This window comes from Octopus sinensis, linkage group LG22 (genome assembly GCF_006345805.1).
Source record: "Octopus sinensis linkage group LG22, ASM634580v1, whole genome shotgun sequence".
Taxonomy (NCBI): domain Eukaryota; kingdom Metazoa; phylum Mollusca; class Cephalopoda; order Octopoda; family Octopodidae; genus Octopus; species Octopus sinensis.
Genome location: NC_043018.1, coordinates 24,067,250 through 24,090,534, shown reverse-complemented (window position 1 = coordinate 24,090,534; position 23,285 = coordinate 24,067,250). Strand labels below are relative to the sequence as shown.

The following is a 23,285-nucleotide window of genomic DNA, read 5'->3' as shown; positions in this document are numbered from 1 at the left end:
TGCCTTAATAATAATAATAATAATAATAATTACAATAATCCTTCTTACTTTAGCATAAGGCCAACAATTTTTAAGGGGAAGGCCTAAATCGATTATAGTGATCCCAGTGTTCAACTGGTACTTATTTTATCAAGCCTGAAAGGATGAACCTTGGTGGAAATTGAACTCAGAATGTAAAGAGCTTGAAGAAAAACCACAAAGCATTTTGCCCGATGTTGTAATGTTTCAGCTAATCTGCCATGATAAAAATGAAAAAAGAATTCCAAAGTGTAACATGTCAAAACCTCAGTCCTTTTGCAAATATTCTTTCTTTTTCACTACAGCTCCATTTTTAGATCTGAAAGAAAAAGAAAAAAAAAGTAGAGAAAAGAAAATAATCTGATGGTGTGTGTGTATAGAACAGAACAGGAAAGTGGAAATTTTTTGGTACTATTTACTTTCCATTACACGTTTCAATTGCTAATAGGAATTACAAATTCTCAATTTTAATATATATTTTGGTTGCCAGCCTCGTCTGGCCCACGTGCCGGTGGCACGTAAAAAGCACCATCCGACTGTAGCCGTTTGACAGCCTCGTCTGGCACCTGTGCAAGTGGCACGTAAAAAGCACCCACTACACTCACGGAGTGGTTGGCGTTAGGGAGGGCATCCAGCCGTAGAAACACTGCCAGATCAGACTGGGCCTGGTGCAGCCTTCTGGCTTCCCAGACCCCAGTTGAACCGTCCAACCCATGCTAGCATGGAAAACGGACGTTAAACGATGATGATGATGATGACTAACATACAGCAGCAACTATGGCCACATATTGGATTGTAATAATGGAATAAGCAGATGTGCTTCAAGAAGAAAGAGGCAAGATTGTGAGATCTTTTTAGCCCTGTCTCACCAAGGCCATATCAATTTCTCTAGCACTAAGTTATTATCAGTTCAAATATCCTTGGAGTAATAATAATAATAATAATAATAATAATAAACATTGTGTACAGTGCTCAGGTGCACTACAGCTCATCGAAAGTGTATATATAATCAGGTGTAGTTTCGACGGATTTCAGAAAGCATGAGGGCCTTAAAGGATGCAGTGTCATGGCAGTCAACAACTGACGCAGGCAGTTTATTCCATGCTTCAGCAACTCTGAGTGTGAAGAAATGTTTCCGAAAGTCATGGGAGCTGTGTTGTTTTCTGACTTTGTAGGCATGTCCACGTGTGTTAGACACATGGAGATCAAAAAGGTGTTCAGTACCTGCAACATACTTTTATTTGGGTAGAGTGATTGAGGAAGGGAACAGCAGAAGGCTGGAGCGGGTAGGTGAAAAGAGCAAGAGTAGGATGGTTAAAGACCAGAGTGACAGGCAATAGCTGAGGTGGACAAAGCAAGAGGATGAGTGAGAAAGAAGTGGTCCAGAGGAGAGAGAGAGAGAGAGACAGTAGGAACTGAACCTAAGACCACATGGTCGGGAAGCAAGCATTTTAACCACACAGCCATGTCTTGCACCTATCAATAATCAAATACACACACACACACATTCTAAGGAAAAAATTTGTAAAATAAGACATACCACTTTCTTTGATCATGGCACCTTCCCAAGTTTTCTTCAGTTTTTTCAAGAAATTTTCAAATATCTCCACACCTTCCTTCAAAGAAGTTCTCTTATAATCTAAAAACAGAAAAATTGAGTGGGAGAAGAGGATCCAAGTGAAACACAAGAATAAATTACATTTGTGAAATTCCACAAAAGAGAGAGAGAGAGAGAGGACTCACCTTTGATCTTCAAATTTTCCTCATTCTCAGAAGTTGTGTTTATTTCATCAATCAGTTGGCTAGAGAAAAGGACACACAAACATAACAAGTAAGTAAAGCAATACGGTAATATAAGGCACGTGGCCCAGTAGTTAGGGTGTTGCACTCATGGTTATTAGATAGTGGGTTCAATTCTCAGACTGAGCAGCACATCGTATTTTTGAGCAAAACACTTCATTTCATGTTGCTTTTAGAGTGGATGAGTGGCAGAATTGTTGGTGTGCCAATAGAAATGCTTTAAAGTAGATCTTCTGGCACTCTACAATGTGAGTTCAAATCTCACCTGCTTGCAGAAAGCTATGGGAAGCCACCCCAGGATTCATCTCAAATTTAGTCATAGTAGCTAAAGTTCCCCAGTAATCTACTCAAAGGTGGCAGGGAAGGGCATGGGACTTCCCAGGTTGTACAGAGAGTGCTGGAGCAGTTTTACATGCACAGGACACGTCCAGGAGTAGTTCGCCACTAGGCTAGACTAGAACTCACTACACTCACATCTGGAACAAGGATGTTGCAACTACTGTTACATGTATGAATACCCTAACCCAGTGGGTCCCCAACCACTTCTGCACCACGAACCAGTTTAATGCAAGACAATTTTTCCACAAACTGGGGGAATATACACAAAACAAAACACAAAGTCCATAATAGGCGCAGGAGTGGCTGTGTGGGAAGTAGCTTGCTAACCAACCACATGGTTCCGGGTTCAGTCCCACTGTGTGGCATCTTGGGCAAGTGTCTTCTGCTATAGCCTCAGGCCGACCAAAGCCTTGTGAACGAATTTGGTAGACGGAAACTGAAAGAAGCCTGTATATATATATATATATATATATATATATATATATATATATATATATGTGTATCTGTTTGTCTGTGTTTGTCCCTCTAGCATTGCTTGACAACCGATGCTGGTGTGTTTACATCTCCGTCACTTATCAGTTCGGCAAAAGAGACAGATAGAATAAGTACTGGGCTTGCAAAAGAATAAGTTCCGGGGTCGATTTGCTCGACTAAAGGCGGTGCTCCAGCATAGCCACAGTCAAATGACTGAAACAAGTAAAAGAGCAAAAGAGTAACACATAAACAGAGCCTGAAAGATTGCTTTAAAATACAAGTAAAAAAAAAAAAATTGTACATGCTGAACAATGAAAATGAGTGCTTAACATTGCTTTGATGGATAAGATTTCTTCATTTGTGTATTAAGAATATCATTGGTTTCATGTCAAGAAAAATATCTTTATAGCTTATCAATTTTTCAAGCCAAAATGGAGATGAACACCCTTCTTCCATGTGGTTGGCTTGAAAAGTTGTTAAGATATTAACATGAAACCAATGCATATATACATACATATTTATACACACACATATGTATATACATATACATAGACATATATATGCGTACATATACACATATATACTTTTTATTTTCCTGTAGTTTCACCTCAGCTGTGGCCATGCTGATGCACTGCCGTTTTGCTACACTGTTATTACTGAGTCTCCTCCAATATGTGACACTTGATATATATATAAATATATATACATACATGTATACATACATATACACACACGTATATATACGCATACACATATACATAAATATACATACACATGTATATACACACACATGCATATATACACACATATACACATACATGTACATACATTCATATATATACATACTTATACATATTCATACATATACATACATATATGTATACAACAGGCTTTTTTCAGTTTCCATCAACCAAATCCACTTAAAAGGCTTTGGTTGGCCCGAGGCTATACTAGAAGACATTTGCCCAAGGTGCCACACAGTGGGACTGAACTTGGAACCATGTGGTTGGTAAGCAAGCTACTTACCACACTGCCACTCCCACTTCAAAACAAGATGTTTGTGTCAGGGAAGCAGAAGTGGTTGCAGGTGGGCTGGTATCAAAAGGGTTAAAACGAGTAGTTTGTATCACAAAAGCAGGAATGGTCTCAAGTGTTTGGTACTAAAAGTGCTAACGTTACTTTCAGCCATCAGACACACTTCACATTTCTTCTTTTTCAATGGAAAATGCTGGTTCAAAAGTGAGAACACACATCTCATGCTGAAGACAAACTTGGACAATTTGACATTTTGTCAATTGGAATTATCTGTATTGAGTAGGACAGTGACTGCATGAGGGAAGAACAGAGAACAGGTTTTAATTTGGAAAGGAGAAGATTAGTGTATTACTATTACTTACGAGATGGTTGGAACTGTAAATGGATCAAAGTTTTCCACATCTGTTGGATCTATTGGGATACAAACTCGACCTGCAGATAAACATAAGCCATATATTTTAATTTTGCTTAGTAATTTTTTTTTTGGAATGCTGGATCTTGAAGCAGACAAAACTGTATGAAGGCGGGCTGAAAAGTTCATAGGCTGACCATGAAGACACCTTTTCATGCTAGAGCTGTGAAATCTTGCATGAATTAATTTTAATTCTCCTTATTAATACCTGCATTGTATCTTTCCAGGTAAACTGACATCTGACTGTTCAAAGAAGACTTCAAATGTAGCTGGTAGTGACTTCTCTTGAAAATGGACAAAATTTGGCATCATGTTGTTATCAAGTACTTGCAAGAAAAGGGTTTAGTCCCACCAACCCCGGGGTATCGTTACAACATCAGGGCATGATACTCCAGATCTATCAACAGTGCAAAAGGGGGCAGCTGAATTTTGGAGGGGAAGGGAAGGTTTTGAAGATGACCCAAGGTCTGGACATCCTGCAGCTGCCACCACCGAGAAAAACATTGATTGTGTTCACCTCATGGTGATAGATAACAGGCAATTGACTATAAATCAAACAGCCAATGCTATTAGCATATCTTGTGAGAGAGTTGAGAATATTCTGCACAATGAACTTGACAGGATGAAGGTGTCTGCTTGGTGGGTGCCTGATCAAAAGTGACACTTTGACGTAGATCCAAATTCCTAATCCAGGATAAGTGTTGGATTCATCACTTTGAACCAGAGCCAAAGAGGCAATCCATATGTGGTGGAAACAACCCTCCTCACCAGCTCCAAAGAAGTCCAAGGTCGTTTTCTCTGTACAGAAGGTGATGGTGTTACTGTTTTGGGATGCAAAACGCATTGTGTTTATTGACTATCTTCAAAAGGGTTACACCATCAATGGAGAGTATTATGACAACTTGCTGAGGCAATTATGAAAGGCTATCAAAACCAAATGCCCAGGAAAACTGATGAAAGGGGTTTTGTTTCATCAGGACGATGCTCCAGGACACAAGTTCTTGCATTCAATGACAACTGTGTGTATTTGAACTGGTTGATCACCAGCCCCTATTCTCCTGATTTGGCCCCATCTATCATCTGTTTCTCAACATGAAAAAATAGTGGGAGACAGTATCTTAGTGGTGAGGACGACATCATATCTGCTGTTGATGACGTTTTTTTGTCCAACAGGATGAAAGTTTCTTTCACCAATGGGATCCAAGCAGTGCAACACCAATGAAAGAAGTGTGTTGATTGTGAAAGCGGACTATGTTGAAAAATAAATCTCATTTGGTCACATTCCATGAGAGGATCTTGGTCAGTTTATGAATTTTGCAGCTGACCCTCATAAACGTTAGGGTATAAATATTAGTTTATAAATTCTTATTGACAGTGATTTAATATTTATTTTTACACACAATTTTCCATGCAAGCATCGGTTAGATGAATATATATTATGGAGATATTGTTGAGACAGATGTCCTTCCGTCGCTAACTGTTGGCTATTTTACAATTAAATGTCTCAAATTCCACACATCTTCAAAATTGCAAAGCCATACTGATAACAATAACTATTTCAAATTTAAGCACAAGGCCAGCAATTCTGAAGGGAGAAGTGAGTTGACTGAATTAACCCAATACTTGATTGTTACTTTATCAACTCCAGATAGATGAAAAGTAAAGTTGGCCACATAGGGATCTGAAATTTGAGACAAAAAGCTTTGCTGTACTGCCTATCTCATGGTTATGTGGTTTTGAGTTTGTTTCCACAACGTGTCACTAAGAGGAAGCATCTTCTATTGTAGCCTTGAGTTGACCATTATTTTGTGAGTGGAAATGATGAACAGAAACTGTAGGAAGCTTGTATTATATACATGATGGCCCAAAAATAGCTTTACAGTTATTCAACCATCTCGTTTGCATTCATATATTAAGAGTTTAGATCTTAATTATAAAAAAATACGAAACCATTATTCTATACTAATTTAGTTAATTTTGTCAAGCTCCCTTTTCAGTTTGTAAGATAGAAATTTAAATGTAATAAAATGTTTTAAAAGACATTTAAAGTGCCTACATGATAACTGTAAACCTTACTTTTGGGCCACCCTGTATTTATAATAATAATAATAATAATAATTGTGTACAGTGCTCAGGTGCACTACAACTCATCTAAAGTGTATATATAATCAGGTGTAGTTTCGGCGGATTTCGGAAAGCATGAGGGCCTTAAAGGATGCAGTGTCATGGCAGTCAACAACTGACACAGGCAGTTTATTCCATGCTTCAGCAACTCTGAGCGTGAAAAAATGTTTCCGAAAGTCATGGGAGCTGTGTTGTTTTCTGACTTTGTAGGCATGTCCACGTGTGTTAGACACATGGAGATCAAAAAGGTGTTCAGTGTTGTTGTTGGTGAGGTGGTTGATAACTTTACATACACTAGTAATAAGAAAAAATGTGAAACAGATGATGATGATACTTGATAGACCAGACCATTATAATGATTATGTTTTCTAAAGTTACCTTGTCTTGGAGAGACAAGAATTATTTTCTGGTTCCGATAAACAGTCAAAGAGATTATCTAAGTGAGGAATTTCCCGTTTCTCCCTTGCAATTCATATACAAAACAAACATACCTGTCTTTGGGTGGACACTGAACGGTGACTTTAGCAAATGGTTCAAACCTTTGCTGACGTTGACATCAAGACGAGGATAGCAATATTGCAGCATAATCTCCTTCAACACCCGACCAGCATGGACACCCTGAAAGAACACAAATTTAATATGAAACACACACACACACGCATTTGGATATCAGTGATTAAGGGGTTTGTTTCACAAACATGCTGTTTTAGGTACAGTTTCACTAAGCAGCACTTTCTTGCATTACCCTGGGCTGACAAATGCCTTGTTAGTTTGGATGGAAACTAAATGAAGCCCATTGTGTAGGTGCTGAAACTCTGACGTCTGGCAGCTGACTTGGCAGACACCCATAAAATTATCAACCATCTTACAAACAATAACTCTGAGCACCTTTTCGAATTCCACCCGTCTAACACCCATGGACATATTTACAAAGTCAGAAAACAGCACAGCTCCCATGACTTTAGGAAACATTTTTTCATGCTGAGAGTTGCTGAAGCATGGAACAGACTGCCGGCATCAGTTGTTAGTTGTTGGAGCACTGCATACTTCAAAATTTCCATGCTTTCTGAGATTCACCAACACTACACCCGATTCTTCCCCTCCATACACGCACAAGCATGTATCTGACTCATACATTGTTCGCTTTCCAGACACTTGTACATTACTGCATACACTTTATACGCACTTTCTGACAAGTTGTGGTGCACCTGAGCACTGTATACAATAATTTCATTATTATTATTATTATAATACTAATAATAATAACCCTTTCTATTATAGGCACAAGGCTGGAAATTTGGGGGAAGGGGGCCAGGTGATTAGACTACCCCCTAGAGAGAGAGACAAGCAAGTGGAGAATGCTTGAGTGAATGTGAGATAGCGTGTCTGTTGGTCAGAGTTTGAATTGAGTTCAAACAGACAGAGAAAATTAGTGATGTCCACACAGCAGATGTGTCCAGTCTATGCTAACTAAGGAGGAGGAGAATCCCAACAAATACTGGTTTCAGATTTCGGCACAAGGCCACTAACTTCAGGGAAAAGCAAGTCAATTACATCAATCCCAGTGTTCAACTGGTACTAGTTTTATTGCCCCCCACCCAAGATATATACATGTATATATATATATATATAATCAAAATAAGCAACAAGAATGATTCCGGTAATTTGGTACGATCGTTTCGTACTACATCATTTTATTAAATGTTGTAAGTATTACAACAGTTTTAAAATGCTGAGTACTCATCAGTCAATTATAGAGGTTTTCCATTAATACAAAAATTTTCAAATCAAGTGGCAACATTATAGAGAAGGTAGATATACAGACAAAGATGTGGATTTAAATGTTAAGAACATATGAGGTAGTAAAGTCCGTCCACTGTGTATATATATATATATATATATATATATATATATATACACACACACACACACACACACATGTAAATAAATATATATACACACACACTTAACCTTTTTGATACCAACCAGGCTGAAACCGCCTCTGGCTCTTTAGTACAAATGTCTTGTTTTCATAAGTTTTGAATTAAAATCTTCCACCAAACTTTCGTCAGTATTTATGTTCCTAACACTAGCTTAATGATAACTAAGTTATTTTACCAAATTGTTTGTTATATTCAATCCCAACAAATATTAAAGTGTTTGACTTAGAGAGAAGACTAAAGAGAAATGATAACTCTTTAGTCACATTAAAGACATAGCATACTCTGGTGCTGGGGCCATGATAAAATGCACCCAATACACACTGTAAAGTGGTTGGTGTTAGGAAGAGCCTCCAGCTGTAGAAACCAAACCAAAAATGAGATGTAGGTTTTCAACCCATCAAACACATACCGGCATGGAAAGTGGACATGAACAGATGATGAGAAAGAAATGGTAAGAAATGGTACTGCTACTTACAGGCCTTTCTAGTTCTTTTGTCAGGATATTCCACCTGGATATGGAATTGTTTGCAGACAACAGGACTTTCTGGAGATTATCATTTCTATGTGTCTCATTAAAGAAAGTTAATGTAGATAAGTCAAAGAGGTGCAGAAACAATAACAAAACAAAAGGGGTGGGTGAATGCAGGGGGTGACTGAGTGGTGAAGAAGCTTGCTTCCCAGTCACCCATACCTCAATCATAGATCAACAGGATGAGAAGGAGTTCATTCTTTTTCTGAGACCATCTCAGTGGCATGAAGGGGTGAAAAAAAAAAAGGAAGCAATAAGGTGCAGGCCATGGCTGTGTGGGAAAAAACACTTACTTTCCAACCACATGGTTCCAGGTTCAGTCCCTCTGCATGGTACCTTGGGCAAATGTCTTCTACTAGAGCTCTGGGCTAACTTAAGCCTTGTGAGCAGATTTGGTAAAGAGAAACTGAAAGAAGCCTGTCGTATATATATATATATGTGTGTGTGTATGTTTGTGTGTCTGTGTTTATCCCGGCCAACATCGCTTGACAACCGATGCTGGTGTGTTTACGTCCCCGTAACTTAGCAGTTCAGCAAAAGAGACCGATAGAATAAGTAATAGGCTTACAAAGGGTAAGTCCTGGGGTCGATTTGCTTGACTAAAGGCAGTTCTCCAGCATGGCCACAGTCAAATGTCAGAAACAAGTAAAAGAGTATATATATATCTGCGCATGTGTGTGTATTTGTTTCACTGCACCCTACTCATGACAAATGGTGTTGGTGTGCATGTCCCATAACTTGGTGGTTCAGCAAAAAGAGATTGATAGAATAAGTACCAGGCTTAAAAAGTACTGGTGACGATTCATTCAACTAAAATTTCTTCAAGGTAGTGCCCCAGCATGGTCGCAGTCAGATAACTGAAACAAGTAAAAGATAAAATTTGCTCCAGAAAGTGGTCTATATTTGTGGTGGGGAGGGTGAGAGGGGTGCTAGGAATGTGGCCTGGGTGCCCAGAGGGTGGCAGCTTGAAAAAAGTTTGGTAACTACTGCATTGAATGATGATGAAGATGAAGTAAAAGGATATTTTTTTCTGGAATCAAATTTATAATTTCATTGATGTTTTCACTGCGCAAGATATCCTGATCAACAAGGGCATAACCTTCAAAGTACTCTTCTATAATTTCAACTGATCTCCTGTAATGAAACAAAATGCAAAATAGATGAAAGATAATTTCTGAGTGAACATATTTTGGTTCTGTGACCAAAAAATACACAGGGGAAAAAAAAAAAAAAAAAAAGTGTTTTTTCCTTAAAATTAAGGAACTTTGTTGGTTTGCTTAAGCTTTTTGTGATTATATTATGTCTGTGATGAGGGCATTCAGATTCAGTCTCACTGTATAGTGCCTTGAGCAAGTGTCTTTGACAATAGTCCTTGACTGACCAAAGTCTTGTGAGTGAATGTGGAAGATGGAAACTGAAAGAAGCTCATTGTATGTATATAGGTGCAGGCATGGCAGCGTGGTAAGAGGCTTGCTTCCCAACCACTGCATGGCACCTTGGGCAAGTGTCTTCTACTATAGCCTCAGGCCAACCAAAGCCTTGGGAGTGGATTTGGTAGACGGAAACTGAAAGAAACCCATTGTATGTGTGTGTGTGTGTGTATATATATATGTCCCTCCAGCATCGCTTGACAATCGATGCTGGTGTGTTTACGTCCCTGTAACTTAGCGGTTCAGCAAAAGTGACCGATAGACTAAGTACTAGGCTTACAAAGAATAATTCCTGGGGTCAATTTACTCATCTAAAGGCAGTGCTCCAGCATGGCCACAGTCAAATGACTGCAACAAATAAACAAATAAAAGAATATAAAAATCTCAAAGCTATGAGATAAAGCAGGATTAATTGAGAACAGTGTGGCTAAATAAGCATAACATTTGACAGAGTAATCATCATCATCATCGTTTAACGTCTGCTTTCCATGTTAGCATGGGTTGGATGATTTGACTGAGGTCTGGCGAACCAGATGGCTGCACCAGACTCCAGTCCGATCTGGCAGAGTTTCCACAGCTGGATGCCCTTCCTAACACCAACCACTCCGAGAGTGTAGTAAGTGCTTTTACGTGCCACTGGCACAAGGGCCAGTCAGGCAGTAAAGGGTTAAGATATTAAGTTTACATTATAGAAGCAGGGTCAATTGGCAGCCACAGGTTCAATACCTAGCTACTGCAATTTAACCCCCAGATCAATCCTGTTTAAGAAAACCTATGATTAAAAGCATTCTACCATGATCATCCTGCTTGCATTTCTGTCTACAAAATCTACTCACAAGACTTTGGTCAGCCTGGGGCTATAGTAGAAGATACTTGCTCAAGGTGCCACAGAGTGGGACTGAACCTAAGACAACAAGGTCAGGAAGTCCACTTCTTAACCACACAGCCACACCTGTACCTGTGAACAGCAAAAATAAAAATTGCTGCTGTCATTTTGTACTTTTTGTAGTTGAATAATCCTGGTCATCTCAGTTTCAGTAAATTTTTGGTAAATATATTGATATTGAATTCAGTTTTCCAGCTGACAAACAATACTACTATTCCAGATGTGTTGGGTTTCAATAGGTTCTGGCACCACTCTGTCTGTATGTCCAAGCAATGGGAATTATTATACTGAACAAACAATAAAAGACAGAATTTTTACTCACTCAATGAATGGATGGATTGGCTCCTGCAAAACTACTTTCTTCAAATTATTTTCACCACCCTAGGAATAAGAAAGAAAAATACCACATGGTGTTCACGTGCACATATATCTATATGTTCTCATCACACACACACACGAGGGGATGCTGGAAACTTCCTGGCTCTGGGTAAAAGAAAATTACAGGAGGATCGGTTAATTATGATTTTATACAACATATTCTCCTCTCAGATCTACACACTTATTGTAGTGGCCCTTCAGTTTTTCTGAACCCTGTAAAAGAACTCAGAAAGTTGGGTCTCCAACTGGGCCTTTTGCAATACCCTTAAAGCCAGGAACTTTTCAGCACCCTCTCTTAAATACATGCAGACACACATACACCACATTCACTCAAATACAATGCCGTCTCAAAGTCGACTCCCCCACCTTCTTGTACTTAAAAATCAATCACTAAAAATATATCGTACAAACAATAACTCTGAGCACCTTTTCAAACTCCACCCGTCTAACACCCGTGGACATATTTACAAAGTCACACATATACATAGTTAATCCAAGGGCATGTTTTATTCATTCATCTTTATTGAACCACACTGTATCTACATTGAATGAATACCTTGCATGTACACCACATCAAAAGATATATATACATATATGTGTGTGTTTGTATTATGGATACATGTATAATACACACACACACACATATATATGTTAGTTCAGAAATAAGGCCACTATCAAAGTAAGATATAAAACAACTAGTCTTGACTGTAATACTATTACAAGATGCTGCAGATTATTTTCAACATGTTCCATATACATAACTAACAACCCTTCCATATTGGGTTTCTTCTATTTCATTAACATCGCCTCCAAAGACAGAGGTTATATATTTCTTTACTACCCACAAGGGGTTAAATACAGAGGGGACAAACAAGAACAGTGCGTTACTGGTATTTAATTTATCGACCCCGAAAGGATGAAAGGCAAAGTCGACCTCAGCGGAATTTGAAATCAGAACGTAACGGCAGTCGAAATACGGCTACGCATTTCGCCCGGCGTGGTAACGTTTCTACCAGCTCGCCGCCTTCCAAAGACAGAGGTTATATTTCAGACAGTTAACACTAAAGGGGAGCTAATTCACTAGACTGATGAACTACTTCAGTCTTCATGATGAAAATTGATAATCACATAACCTGTAGAGTAATTATCTCCCCTGGTCTTGGGACATTAATCGTTTGAACACGGAGTGGATATACCCGCTCAAAATTTTATTGCTATTAACTGCGGCAAATGGTTTTAACACAAGATTTGGAAAAGAAGAAAAAAAAAAACCTTTACGGATTTTCTTAATTTTTTTTTTACATGTGTCATCAAATATCTCTTTACAGGGCAAGAATAAAATAAATTAGTGGCCGATATAAAAATGGTATTGAAAAAGTACTTCAGAAGCAGAAAATATCAATTCTGTTTTGTGGCGGATCATTAACATCATCGCAGGAATAACCATGAAATTTAATGATGCAGTTAAAAGAGTTAACGTATGCCATAAATCTCTGAACTAAACTTTGAATTAACAGGCATCCACCAGGAGTTTAGCAGTTAAATCTAATATGTAATTTTTTATATTCTAATGATTGAAGTCAAAACTGAAGGAAAAATAAAATATCTTAAATTAGAATTCAATGTAATTAATATTTTGTTTGTACTTTTTTTTTCTTTTAAGGAATTCATTTTTGTATTTGTTATCTTTTATTTTTTAAAATTGTTTCAGTCATTAGATTGTGGCCATGCTGGGGCCACAACCTGAAGACTTTGTAGTTGATCAAATCATTTTTTAAAGCATTGTACCCATTCTATCGGTCTCCTTTTGGGGACATAAGCATACCAACACTAGTTGTCAAGCAGTGGTGATTGGACAAACACAGACACACACACATCTATTCACACGAAAGGCTTCCTTCTTCTCCTGTCTACCAAATCCACTCACAAGGCTTTGGTTAACCTGAGGGTATACTAGAAGACACTTGCCCAAGGTGCCATGCAGTGGGACCGAACCCACAACCATGTGGTTGGAAAGCAAGCCTTTTACCACACAGCCATGCTGGCATCTATTATTCAAGTTTATTTTTTCTAAGAGTTGCAGTTCATCATCCTCATGTTAATGCTGCTTTTCCATGTTTGCATGGGTTGGATGGACTTCACCGAGACAAATTTTTGATGGCCAGATGTCCTTTCTTTACCCAAGTGTTGACAAGAAGACACTTGCCTAAGGTGTCACACAGTGGGACTGAATCTTGAACCATGTGGTTGGGGAACAAGTTTCTTAATGCATTGCCTGGGCTAGGAATTGAAACCACAATTTTATGATCACTAACCCCTACACTACATGTCCTCACAACTTAGTCAATCGTAAACCAGAAAAATAAAAACTGCATGCATCATTCTGATTCTCGATTTCACCTTTTCCATCCTGTAGCATAATAGAAAATTTGATCAGACAGGCAGCTGTTACATAGTTACTGCTAGATATAGCAGCCAAATCACACCCCATTGCCTTAAAAAATGACGGTGGTATTAAGTAATGTAATTCTAAATAAAGTAACCATGGCCTATGCCAGTGCAGCTTAACCAGCCCATTTAAGAGTACCCTTCAATCATTGGACAATAAACTGCACTTGCGAAGACCTGAAATCATTGTCGTGGCTGATGACAGTACCACTTGACTGGCATCTGTGCCAGTGGCACACAAAAAACACCATTCGAGCATGGTCGATGCCAGTACCACCTGACTGGCCCTCATGCTGGTGGCATGTAAAAAGCACCCCCTACACTCTTGGAGTGGTTGGCGTTAAGAAGGGCATCCATCTGTAGAAACATTGCCAGATTGGATTGGAGCCAATCCATTGCCAGATTGGATTGCCAGCCCCCAGTCAAACCGTCCAACCCATGCCATGCTGGCATGGGTTGGATGATGACGATGATGTCTTCATTGCAAAAAAAGAAAAAAACAGCCAGACAGAAACGAAGGTTTAAGCTTAGAATGCTTTCAGCCCTTTAGCATTTAATCTGGCCATATCTGGCCTCTTACACCTACCCTACAATGTCATACTAAAAGTAAACAATTCCATAATCAAAATCTCAAAGCTACAAGATAATGCATGACTAATTCCAAACAATGTAAATAAATAAGCATTTCATTAGTGAAGGCACATGGCCCAGTGGTTAGAGCGTCAGGCTCACAATCATGAGGTAGTGAGTTCAATTCCCAGATGGGCTGTGTGTTGTATTCTTAAGCAAGATACTTTATTTTATGTTGGTCCAGTTCGTTCAGCTATAGAAATGAGTTGCGATTTCACTGGTCCCAAGCTGCATCAGCCTTTGCTTTTCTCTTGGACGATATTGGTGGCATGGAGAGGGGAGGCTGGTGTGCATGGGCGACTGCTGGTCACCCATAAACAAACTTGCCCGGACTTGTGCCTCAGAGGGTAACTTTGTGGGTGCAATCCCATGGTCATTCATGACCAAAGGGGGTCTTTTACTCTTCACATTTGACAAACTAATCTGAATGCTAAAGGGTTAATTAATAAAGGCTGCTGGACCAGGTTTATGACTAGGGGTCCCGGAGTCCCAATCAACAGCAACAGTTTCAAAATAACATTTACAAACCTTGACAACACTTAGATATTCTGCAATAGCAGCTCTGCCATTTGGGGTGAGTTTGCGTGCTGTACTGTCGCACACCCAACAGTGAACACCTCGGCGCCCAGAATAGATCCACAGCAAATGGTCAAAACCAAAATCATCTGAGAAAAGACAAATACATAATTTAAAGAATGAAACAAGTTTGGAAAAAATTTTTATTTTTCAATTAAATATGAGAATGTCTGAGATGAAGCAGTCAGAGTAGAGACAGAAGAGGCAGGAAAGTATGGACACATTTTTATGTAAGCTATCAGTTGTAACCTGAGGGTAAGGAACATTTTGCTAATTAATCAAATGACCTTTTGGATGACCTATCTAGATTTGTTTATGTAACAGCAGCTTTGTGTTATACACAAGAGCTGCTCTTCATTGAGGTATTTTACTTCAAATTTCTAAAGGGACAATAACCAATCAGGGTTCAAGTATTTCCTGGCTTTGAACCTTTTGTAACCAAATTCTATTGAATTAACTGCCTTTCTTTCAATTGACCCTTTGCCTGTCTTGTCTATCAGATGTAACACACAAAACACATTTTCCTGGCATCCATGCACCATATATCGTACACATCCTAATTTTTTCCAACCACTAGCATAACTTGGGACTCATAAAAGGAAAGCCTTATGTAACCCAGAACGGATGAAACAAGGGAGAACTAAAAGTCTGAAAACAAGCATCGATGTTTAGGACAAACGTATGAAAATGCTTTGGGTAGGAAAAGGGTAATTTTGAAAAGCATGAACTTTGCCGTTATTAAGCTGGTGTTTGGAGGATAAATTAACATGAAATTTTAATGGAAGGCTTTAATTTAAGATCACTTAAAAAAAAAATTAAGTTTATGTTTGAGGACCAAAGCCAGTTTCCTGTTTCCCTTGGTACATGTTTCCCATCTGGATTGGATGCCAGTCCAGCACAGGATTATTCAATTTTTGCTAGCTAAGTGGACTGGAGCAACATAAAATTAAGTAATTTGCTCTAGAACACAATGCACTGCTCAGCCCAGAAATTGAAACCACAATCTCATGATCCTGAGCCTAGCACTCTAACCACTAAGCCATGTGCCTTCACTCCAACAGAGGATGCTTGCCCCATTTTATTCAGTCTCTACACGTCCTCCCCATACATAGCCATCCTTTGCTTACCATTCAGCATCACAATGTACAGTTTTGTTTCAAATCCACAAACCTTAAGAGTTACAAAAACAACCAGACACTTACCTCTTAATGCTTTGTCCAGGATTTTGATTGCTATAATCATTAGGGGCCAACATTTCTTACAAATCTGGGCACCACTGAAACATTAACACAAAAAAAAAAAATAAAAATAAAAATTAACATAATGATTTTCCAAACTGTTAACCAGACCCTTTACAATGGCTATTTATTTCAAAGCCTGGACTTTATTCTAGCAATCTCTTTTGCCAAACTGCTGAGTTACAGGGATGTAAATACACCAACAGCAGTTGTCAAATAGTGGTGGGGGACAGACAGAAACACACACACACACCTGATGGGCTTCTTTCAGTTTCCATTTACAAAATTCACTCACAAGACTTTGGCTGGTCACATGCTACAGCAGGCCCAATGTGCCATACAGTGGGACTGAACCCTGAACCATGCAGGTTGTAAAAAGCATTGGTCCTCACCCCACATACAAAGCACCCAGCACACTCTGCAAAATAGCTGGCATGAGGAAAGGCAACCAGCTGTAGAAACCATGAAGCCTAGTACAGTCCATGGTTTTAACCAGTTCCTGCCAAACTATCCAACTCATGCGAAGTGGACATTAAATGAGGATTTTGACAGACTTTTGTGGCCAAATCCCATCCGGAATCCTATTCTTAAAATAGACTTAAGCAGTATTTGAAATAGGTAGCTTCATTTCTAAACCAGAGATAGCAGTATCCATATTTTATTAAGGCTATTGGTGCATGAAACATTTGAACACGGCGAATAAAAACATAGACTTAGGGTAAAAAGAATGTTTCCTAGTTCAAATCTAGAGCTAACACATCCTAAAGTAAGATCAAGTATCATGGTAAAGTCGACATGGGTGGAATTTGAGCTCAGAATGTAAAGAGCTGGAAGAAATGCGGTAGAGCATTTTGTCTGACATGCTAACAATTCTGTTAGTTTTTAGCTTAGGTAAAAGACGTAAAACATTGGGAGTAGTTTCTGACTGTGGTAGGATTTGAACTCAGAATGTAAAGAGCTGGCAATAATTATTCTGCCAAGGAGCACTGTATTAAGAATTCACTTTTCAAGCACATCGGTCCAAGTAAAATCTCAATCTATGGCATCTTGTTCAATATAAGTGTGTGTGTGTGTGTGTATATATATATATATATATATATATATATATATATCATGTCCACATGTTCCTGTATTTTACAGGTGTGTCGAGTTACTTCCCTTCCTTTATATCAAAATTACTTTGGTGGAAAAAAAAAAAAAAAAAAGGGAAATTCGGTCAAAATCAAACAGAGACTAAGCACCAGGCTACAACAAATACTGGAATCAAAGATTGACTAACAGCCTTGAAAGTGGTACCCCAGCATGGCCAATGACTGAAACCAATAAAAGACAAAAAAAATGCATATAATAATAACAAGAACAAAAATGAGGAAGATCTTACGAGCAGCAGTTCCTGACATCATCGTAATCTGTCATATCAATATCAAAGACCAATTCTTTCTCTTCTGCCACAAAACTGTTTGCTTTGATGGTTTTGTACATTTTGGGCTGCAAGAGACAAATTGTAGTTATAGTTTCTTCAGGGTGAAAGCAACTTGATGCAGAAAGAAATCTTCATATGTAATAATAATTGTATAGGAGTAGTTAGTAGTAAGGTAAGATCACCTGTAAAATATGTTCATGTGCTCAGACAGCTGAATAGAAGTTACGAGAAGTTTTGGCACAGCCGTTTTGGCACCACCCATTTGGCATTGCTGATTTGACGCTGACTTAACTGACATAAAACCTTTTAATACTTCTCTCATTTTCTCTCTCTGTTTCTGTGTGTGAGCCTATTTCTCCTTATGTGTACAAGAGGGAAAAATATCTATGTTGCATTCATCATCATCGTTTAGCATCCGTTTTCCATGCTAGCATGGGTTGGACGGTTCAACTGGGGTCTGGGAAGCCAGAAGGCTGCACCAGGCCCAGTTTGATCTGGCACTATTTCTACAGCTGGATGCCCTTCCTAATGCCAACCACTCCATGAGTGTAGTGGGTGCTTTTTACGTGCCAGACGAGGCTGGCAATGGCCACGATTGGATGGTGCTTTTTACGTACCACCGGCACGGAGGCCAGTTGGGGTGGCGCAGGCAAGGGCCACATTCGGATGATTCTCTTACGTGCCACCAGCACTGGTATCACAGCTACAATTTCCATTGATGTTGATTGATTTCGATTTTGATTTTCACTTGCCTCAACAGGTCTTTGCAAGTAGAGTTTTGTGTCCCAAGAGTTCAATTAATAAATTATAATATCACTCTCAGTGGAGGTGCATGGCTTAGTGGTTAAGGTGTTGGACTCATGATTCTACTCAAATACTCTATCTACTTTATGGTTAAACTGGCTGGATCAGGCCTGTTACACTTAGCCTACAAAGTCAGTCTAAAAACAATCACATCATCGAAATTTCAGAGCTACAACATAATGCATGATTAATACAAAACAATGTCAATAAATAAGTATTACATTCAACAGAGTAATCTGGATGCTAAAGGGTTAAGGGCCCCTAAAAATATTTTGCCTTATTGGTATGCATTGCAAGAAATAGCTAGACTTCTTTCTCTGACATTTTACATAGTTCAAACTACACAAGAAAATGTGCGAAAAACATAAAAAACGAATTTTGAAAGAAGCTTCTATAAAACTAGATTTCAAATATTGAAGGCACATAAAAAACACCACTTGAGCGTGGCCATTGCCAGTACCGCCTGACTGGCCGTGTCGATGGCACGTAAAAGCGCCCACTACGCTCTCGGAGCAGTTCGCATTAGGAAGGGCATCCAGCTGTAGAGACTCTGCCAGATCAGATTGGAGCCTGGTGCAGTCATCTGGTTCACCAGTCCTCAGTCAAATCGTCCAACCCATGCTAGCATGGAAAGCAGACATTAAACGATGATGATGATGATTATGGAGATCAACCATAATCATAGTAGTCAAAGGGGTCCATGGATAAAAATTGGTTGAGAACCCCTGATGCAGAGTTTTGGTGTTGAGTTGTAGAAACACTAACAAAACGGAATGAACTCAATCAGGTTCCTCATTCTCAAAGATGTGGTGCTACACGGTATGAGATATAATATTAAATGAAGGGACGAAAAAAAAAAAACCAAAAAAAGACAATGAAAGAATTAAATAATTAAGAGGAGTGGCTGTGTGGTAAGAAGTTTGCTTTCCAACCACATGGTTCCAGGTTCAGTCCCACTGTGTGGCACCTCGGGCAAGTGTTTTCTACTATAGCCTCAGGTCGACCAAAGCCTTGTGAGTGGATCTGGTAGCCTCAGGTCGACCAAAGCCTTGTGAGTGGATCTGGTAGACGGAAACTGAAAGAAGCCCGTTGTGTGTGTGTATCTATGTATATATATATGTATTTGTATATCTGTGTTTGTCCCCCACCTCACAAGGCTTGACAACCGATGTTGGTGTGTTTACGTCCCCATAACTTAGTAGTTTGGCAAAAGTGACTGATAGAATAAGTACTAGGCTTACAAAGAATAAATCCTGAGTTGATTTCTTCGACTCAAGGCAGTGCTCTAGCATGGCTGCAGTCAAATGACTGAAACAAGTAAAAAATAAAAGAAAAGAATAAAAATAATAATTTATAAAAATAAATAAGCGGTGGTGCCCCAGCATGGCCGCGGCCTTCGGGCTAAAACATTTTTAAGGATTTTAAGGAAGAAAGTATCACCTTATGTGAGAACACAGCACCAACATCGATTTTGTATGGGCAAATGCTGCAGATTTCTGTTTCAAGTTCCTTTTGGTCATTAAAAGATTGATACCGAATGTAAACATCGTCTTTTAGGGTGAAAGAAAACTCTCTGAGAGAAAAATAACTTTTCTGGGCTGCAAAGAAGCAAAATAGTGAAATAAATATGTGCAGGAATGGCTGGGGGGATAAGAAGCTTGCTGCCAAACTACATGGTTCCGGGTTCAGTCCCACTGCGTAGCACCTTGGGCAATTGTCTTCTATAATCTCAGGCCAATCAAAGCCTTGTGAGTGGATTCAGTAGATAGAAACTAAAAGAAGCCCATCGTATGTGTATGTGTGTGTGTGTGTTTTTATCTGTACCCCACCCACGCCGCTTGACAACCGGTGCTGGTGTGTTTACATCTCCATAACTTAGCAGTTCGGCAAAAGGGACTGACAGAATAAGTACCAGGGTTACAAAAAAAGGCATTCTTTCGATATAACTCGACAAAAATCAAAACATTTCACTTCGGGTATTTCCGTGGAAGCAAATGACAGTTCGATTCTGTTTTCTGCTTGGAAATTTGCGGATTTTACATACACACATGAAACAAGCAATAACAAAATCCTTTAAGGCCCTCATGCTTTCCAAAATCCGCCGAAACTACACCTGATTATATATACACTTTAGATGAGTTGTAGTGCATCTGAGCACTGTACACAATGTTTTATTATTATTATTATAAATATGCAAGGCTTTTATTTTCCTTCAAGTTAAAACGAGACATTGCCGGCATAATTTCGTTATATTTATACTCCACAACCCACGGGAATACCTGAAGTGAAATGTCTCGATTTTGTCGAGTTATATCGAAGGAATGCCCTAATTGCTTTAAATGAAGTTTTGCAGACTTATGCTTTCGAGACTCTAAATTCTGTCTACGAAATCCACTAATAAAAGGCTTTGATCGGCCCAAGGCTTATAGTAGCAGACACATGCCTAAGATATCACATAGTGGGACTGAACATAGAGAATGTGGTTGGGAAGCAAGCTTAACAAACACCGAAAAATATAAATTAAACAAACAATATAAGGAAAATTATAAGGAAAGAGAAAGCTGAAAACAAAATACTTGAAAAGTTTCAAATCAACTTTAAAAATTAGGACGAGAAGCGGAAGAAAGTTGTCAAACATTTCTTTAACATTAAAAAAAAATGCTCAAAACAAACTTACCGACACCGTATCGAAGCCATGTACAATAGGGATTAAATGGAAAGAGATATTTGTAATAAGCTGGCAATAAATTTGGTAAAATCTCAGGATCGTATGTGCTTTTGGTTGGCATTATTAAGTTTGTTGTCTTCACTGGTACGGTGAAATTTGGCGCCAAATTATTCTAGTTCCGTTTACGGTAGGACGTGAAAAAATAATATTTATACGCACACGCACTATAGACCTACATTCATACATGCCGAAAAACATACATATTTATATAAATGTGTGTGTGTGTAACTTAAGGAGTTTGCTTTGCAATCGGGTAGTTTCGAGTTCAGGCTTACTGCACGACACCTGGGACAAGTGCCTTTTATTTATTACCCCGAGTTGACTAGTTCGATATGTATGAATTTGATAGACGGAAACTGTGTGGAAGCACGTCATATATGTGTATCTATATATATAAAACTGAGAATGCCTGTCTGTCTGTGTGAATCCCTAAAACTTGATAACTACACAACCAATTTCGGATCTTTTCGCTTTGACCGGCAGATTTTTAAAATAATTTCTTTGTAACTAAACTTTTAAACTTCGTATACTGGTAGAATGTGTTACATAAAACATCTTTTTCTCTTGGCTTTCTTGAGAAAATTCTATAGTTTGTAAGCTATTTGTTGTTTAATTTCTTGCATTAGAGAGGTTATGTGCCTTTGGTGAGTTGAGTCTCACAAGTTGCCTATATGCCCAAGGGTTTTATAGGTGCAAACCCAATAGTCACTCTCAGACCAGCCATAACAATCAACTTCCTAGTATATATAAAAATGTATTTTATAGTGAAGGCACATGGTGGCTCAGTGGTTACAGCATCAGGCTTACAATTGTGAGGTTGTGAGTTCAACTTCTGGACTTGGCTGCATGTTGTGTTTCTGAGCAAGGCACTTTATTTCACGTTGCTCCAGTTCAATGAGCTGTGATGTCACTGGGGCCTTGTTCTCTCAGCCTTTGCCTTTCCCTAGGATAACATCAGTGGTGTGGAAAGGGGATGCTGGTATATATGCCCGGACTTGTGACTCAGAACTTTCTAGGTGCAATCTCATGATCAGTCATGACCGAAGGGGGTCTTTTACATATACATACACACACACACAACAGGCTTCTTTCAGTTTCCATCTACCAAATCCACTCACAAAGGCTCCTACTATTGGGAAAATAGTAGGACAATGTTGTCTCAGTTTTAGACGCAACAAATGATTTTAGCTCAAAAGAGGTCATAGGATTGGTTAAAATTCAAAAAATTAAACTACGTTAAACAAATGAATTACAAATTTATCAAGAAAGCCAAGTGAAAATAATGTTTTCTTTTGACACATTCTACCAGTATACGAAGTTTTAAAGTGTTTTGTTAACTAGAAATTGTGTTGAAATCTGGCCTTCAAAAGGAAAAGATCCGGAGACACTTACCCATTAGCCATGCATTGAGACTGAACCCAAAGCCTATTGGTCAGGAAGCAAACTTTTTACTACTCAGTCATATCTGCACCTTGATGTATATGATATCAGTCTAATAACTCATTTTCTACAGTAAGGTTTAAGCAAAATATAAATAAATAATTTTTATATAGGTGCAGGAGTGGCTGTGTGGTAAGTAGCTTGCTAACCAACCACATGGTTCAGGGTTCAGTCCCACTGCGTGGCATCTTGGGCAAGTGTCTTCTGCTATAGCCCCGGGCCGACCAATGCCTTGTGAGTGGATTTGGTAGACGGAAACTGAAAGAAGCCTGTCGTATATATGTATATATATATGTATGTGTGTTTGTTTGTGTGTTTGTCCCCTAGCATTGCTTGACAACCGAAGCTAGTGTGTTTATGTCCCTGTTACTTAGCGGTTCGGCAAAAGAGACCAATAGAATAAGTACTGGGCTTACAAAAAGAATAAGTCCCGGGGTCGAGTTGCTCGATTAAAGGCGGTGCTCCAGCATGGTCGCAGTCAAATGACTGAAACAAGTAAAAGAGTAAAGAGTAATATGATATATTTTACCTGTACTTACCTGCAATTAGAATAGTTTTGAGACTAAAAATTCCATGAATAGATTTAGGGGGCAATGTTTAATAAAGCTGTTTGTGAAATATTTCATTTTA

At 38.8% G+C, this 23,285-nt stretch overlaps 1 protein-coding gene and 1 long non-coding RNA gene across 2 annotated transcripts; one reads left to right on the top strand and one right to left on the bottom strand.

Annotated features, from left to right (window-relative positions):
* LOC115223264 (DNA primase small subunit) lies at nucleotides 1-21,343 on the bottom strand. Its single transcript, XM_029793765.2, has 13 exons — nucleotides 21,165-21,343; nucleotides 19,928-20,085; nucleotides 17,642-17,748; nucleotides 16,225-16,298; nucleotides 14,975-15,111; nucleotides 11,313-11,371; nucleotides 9,699-9,808; nucleotides 8,621-8,709; nucleotides 6,694-6,820; nucleotides 4,029-4,098; nucleotides 1,762-1,820; nucleotides 1,559-1,657; nucleotides 1-337 (listed from the first exon to the last, which is right to left on the bottom strand). Exons 1-13 carry the CDS (start codon nucleotides 21,274-21,276, stop codon nucleotides 318-320), a joined length of 1,221 nt encoding a protein of 406 aa, XP_029649625.1. The 5' UTR covers nucleotides 21,277-21,343; the 3' UTR covers nucleotides 1-317.
* Nucleotides 5,214-18,713, top strand: LOC118767526. Its single transcript, XR_005003446.1, has 4 exons — nucleotides 5,214-5,413; nucleotides 11,591-11,600; nucleotides 15,627-15,632; nucleotides 18,703-18,713. It is a non-coding gene; the product is annotated as an uncharacterized LOC118767526 (long non-coding RNA).
* Nucleotides 21,344-23,285: the final 1,942 nt, after the last annotated feature.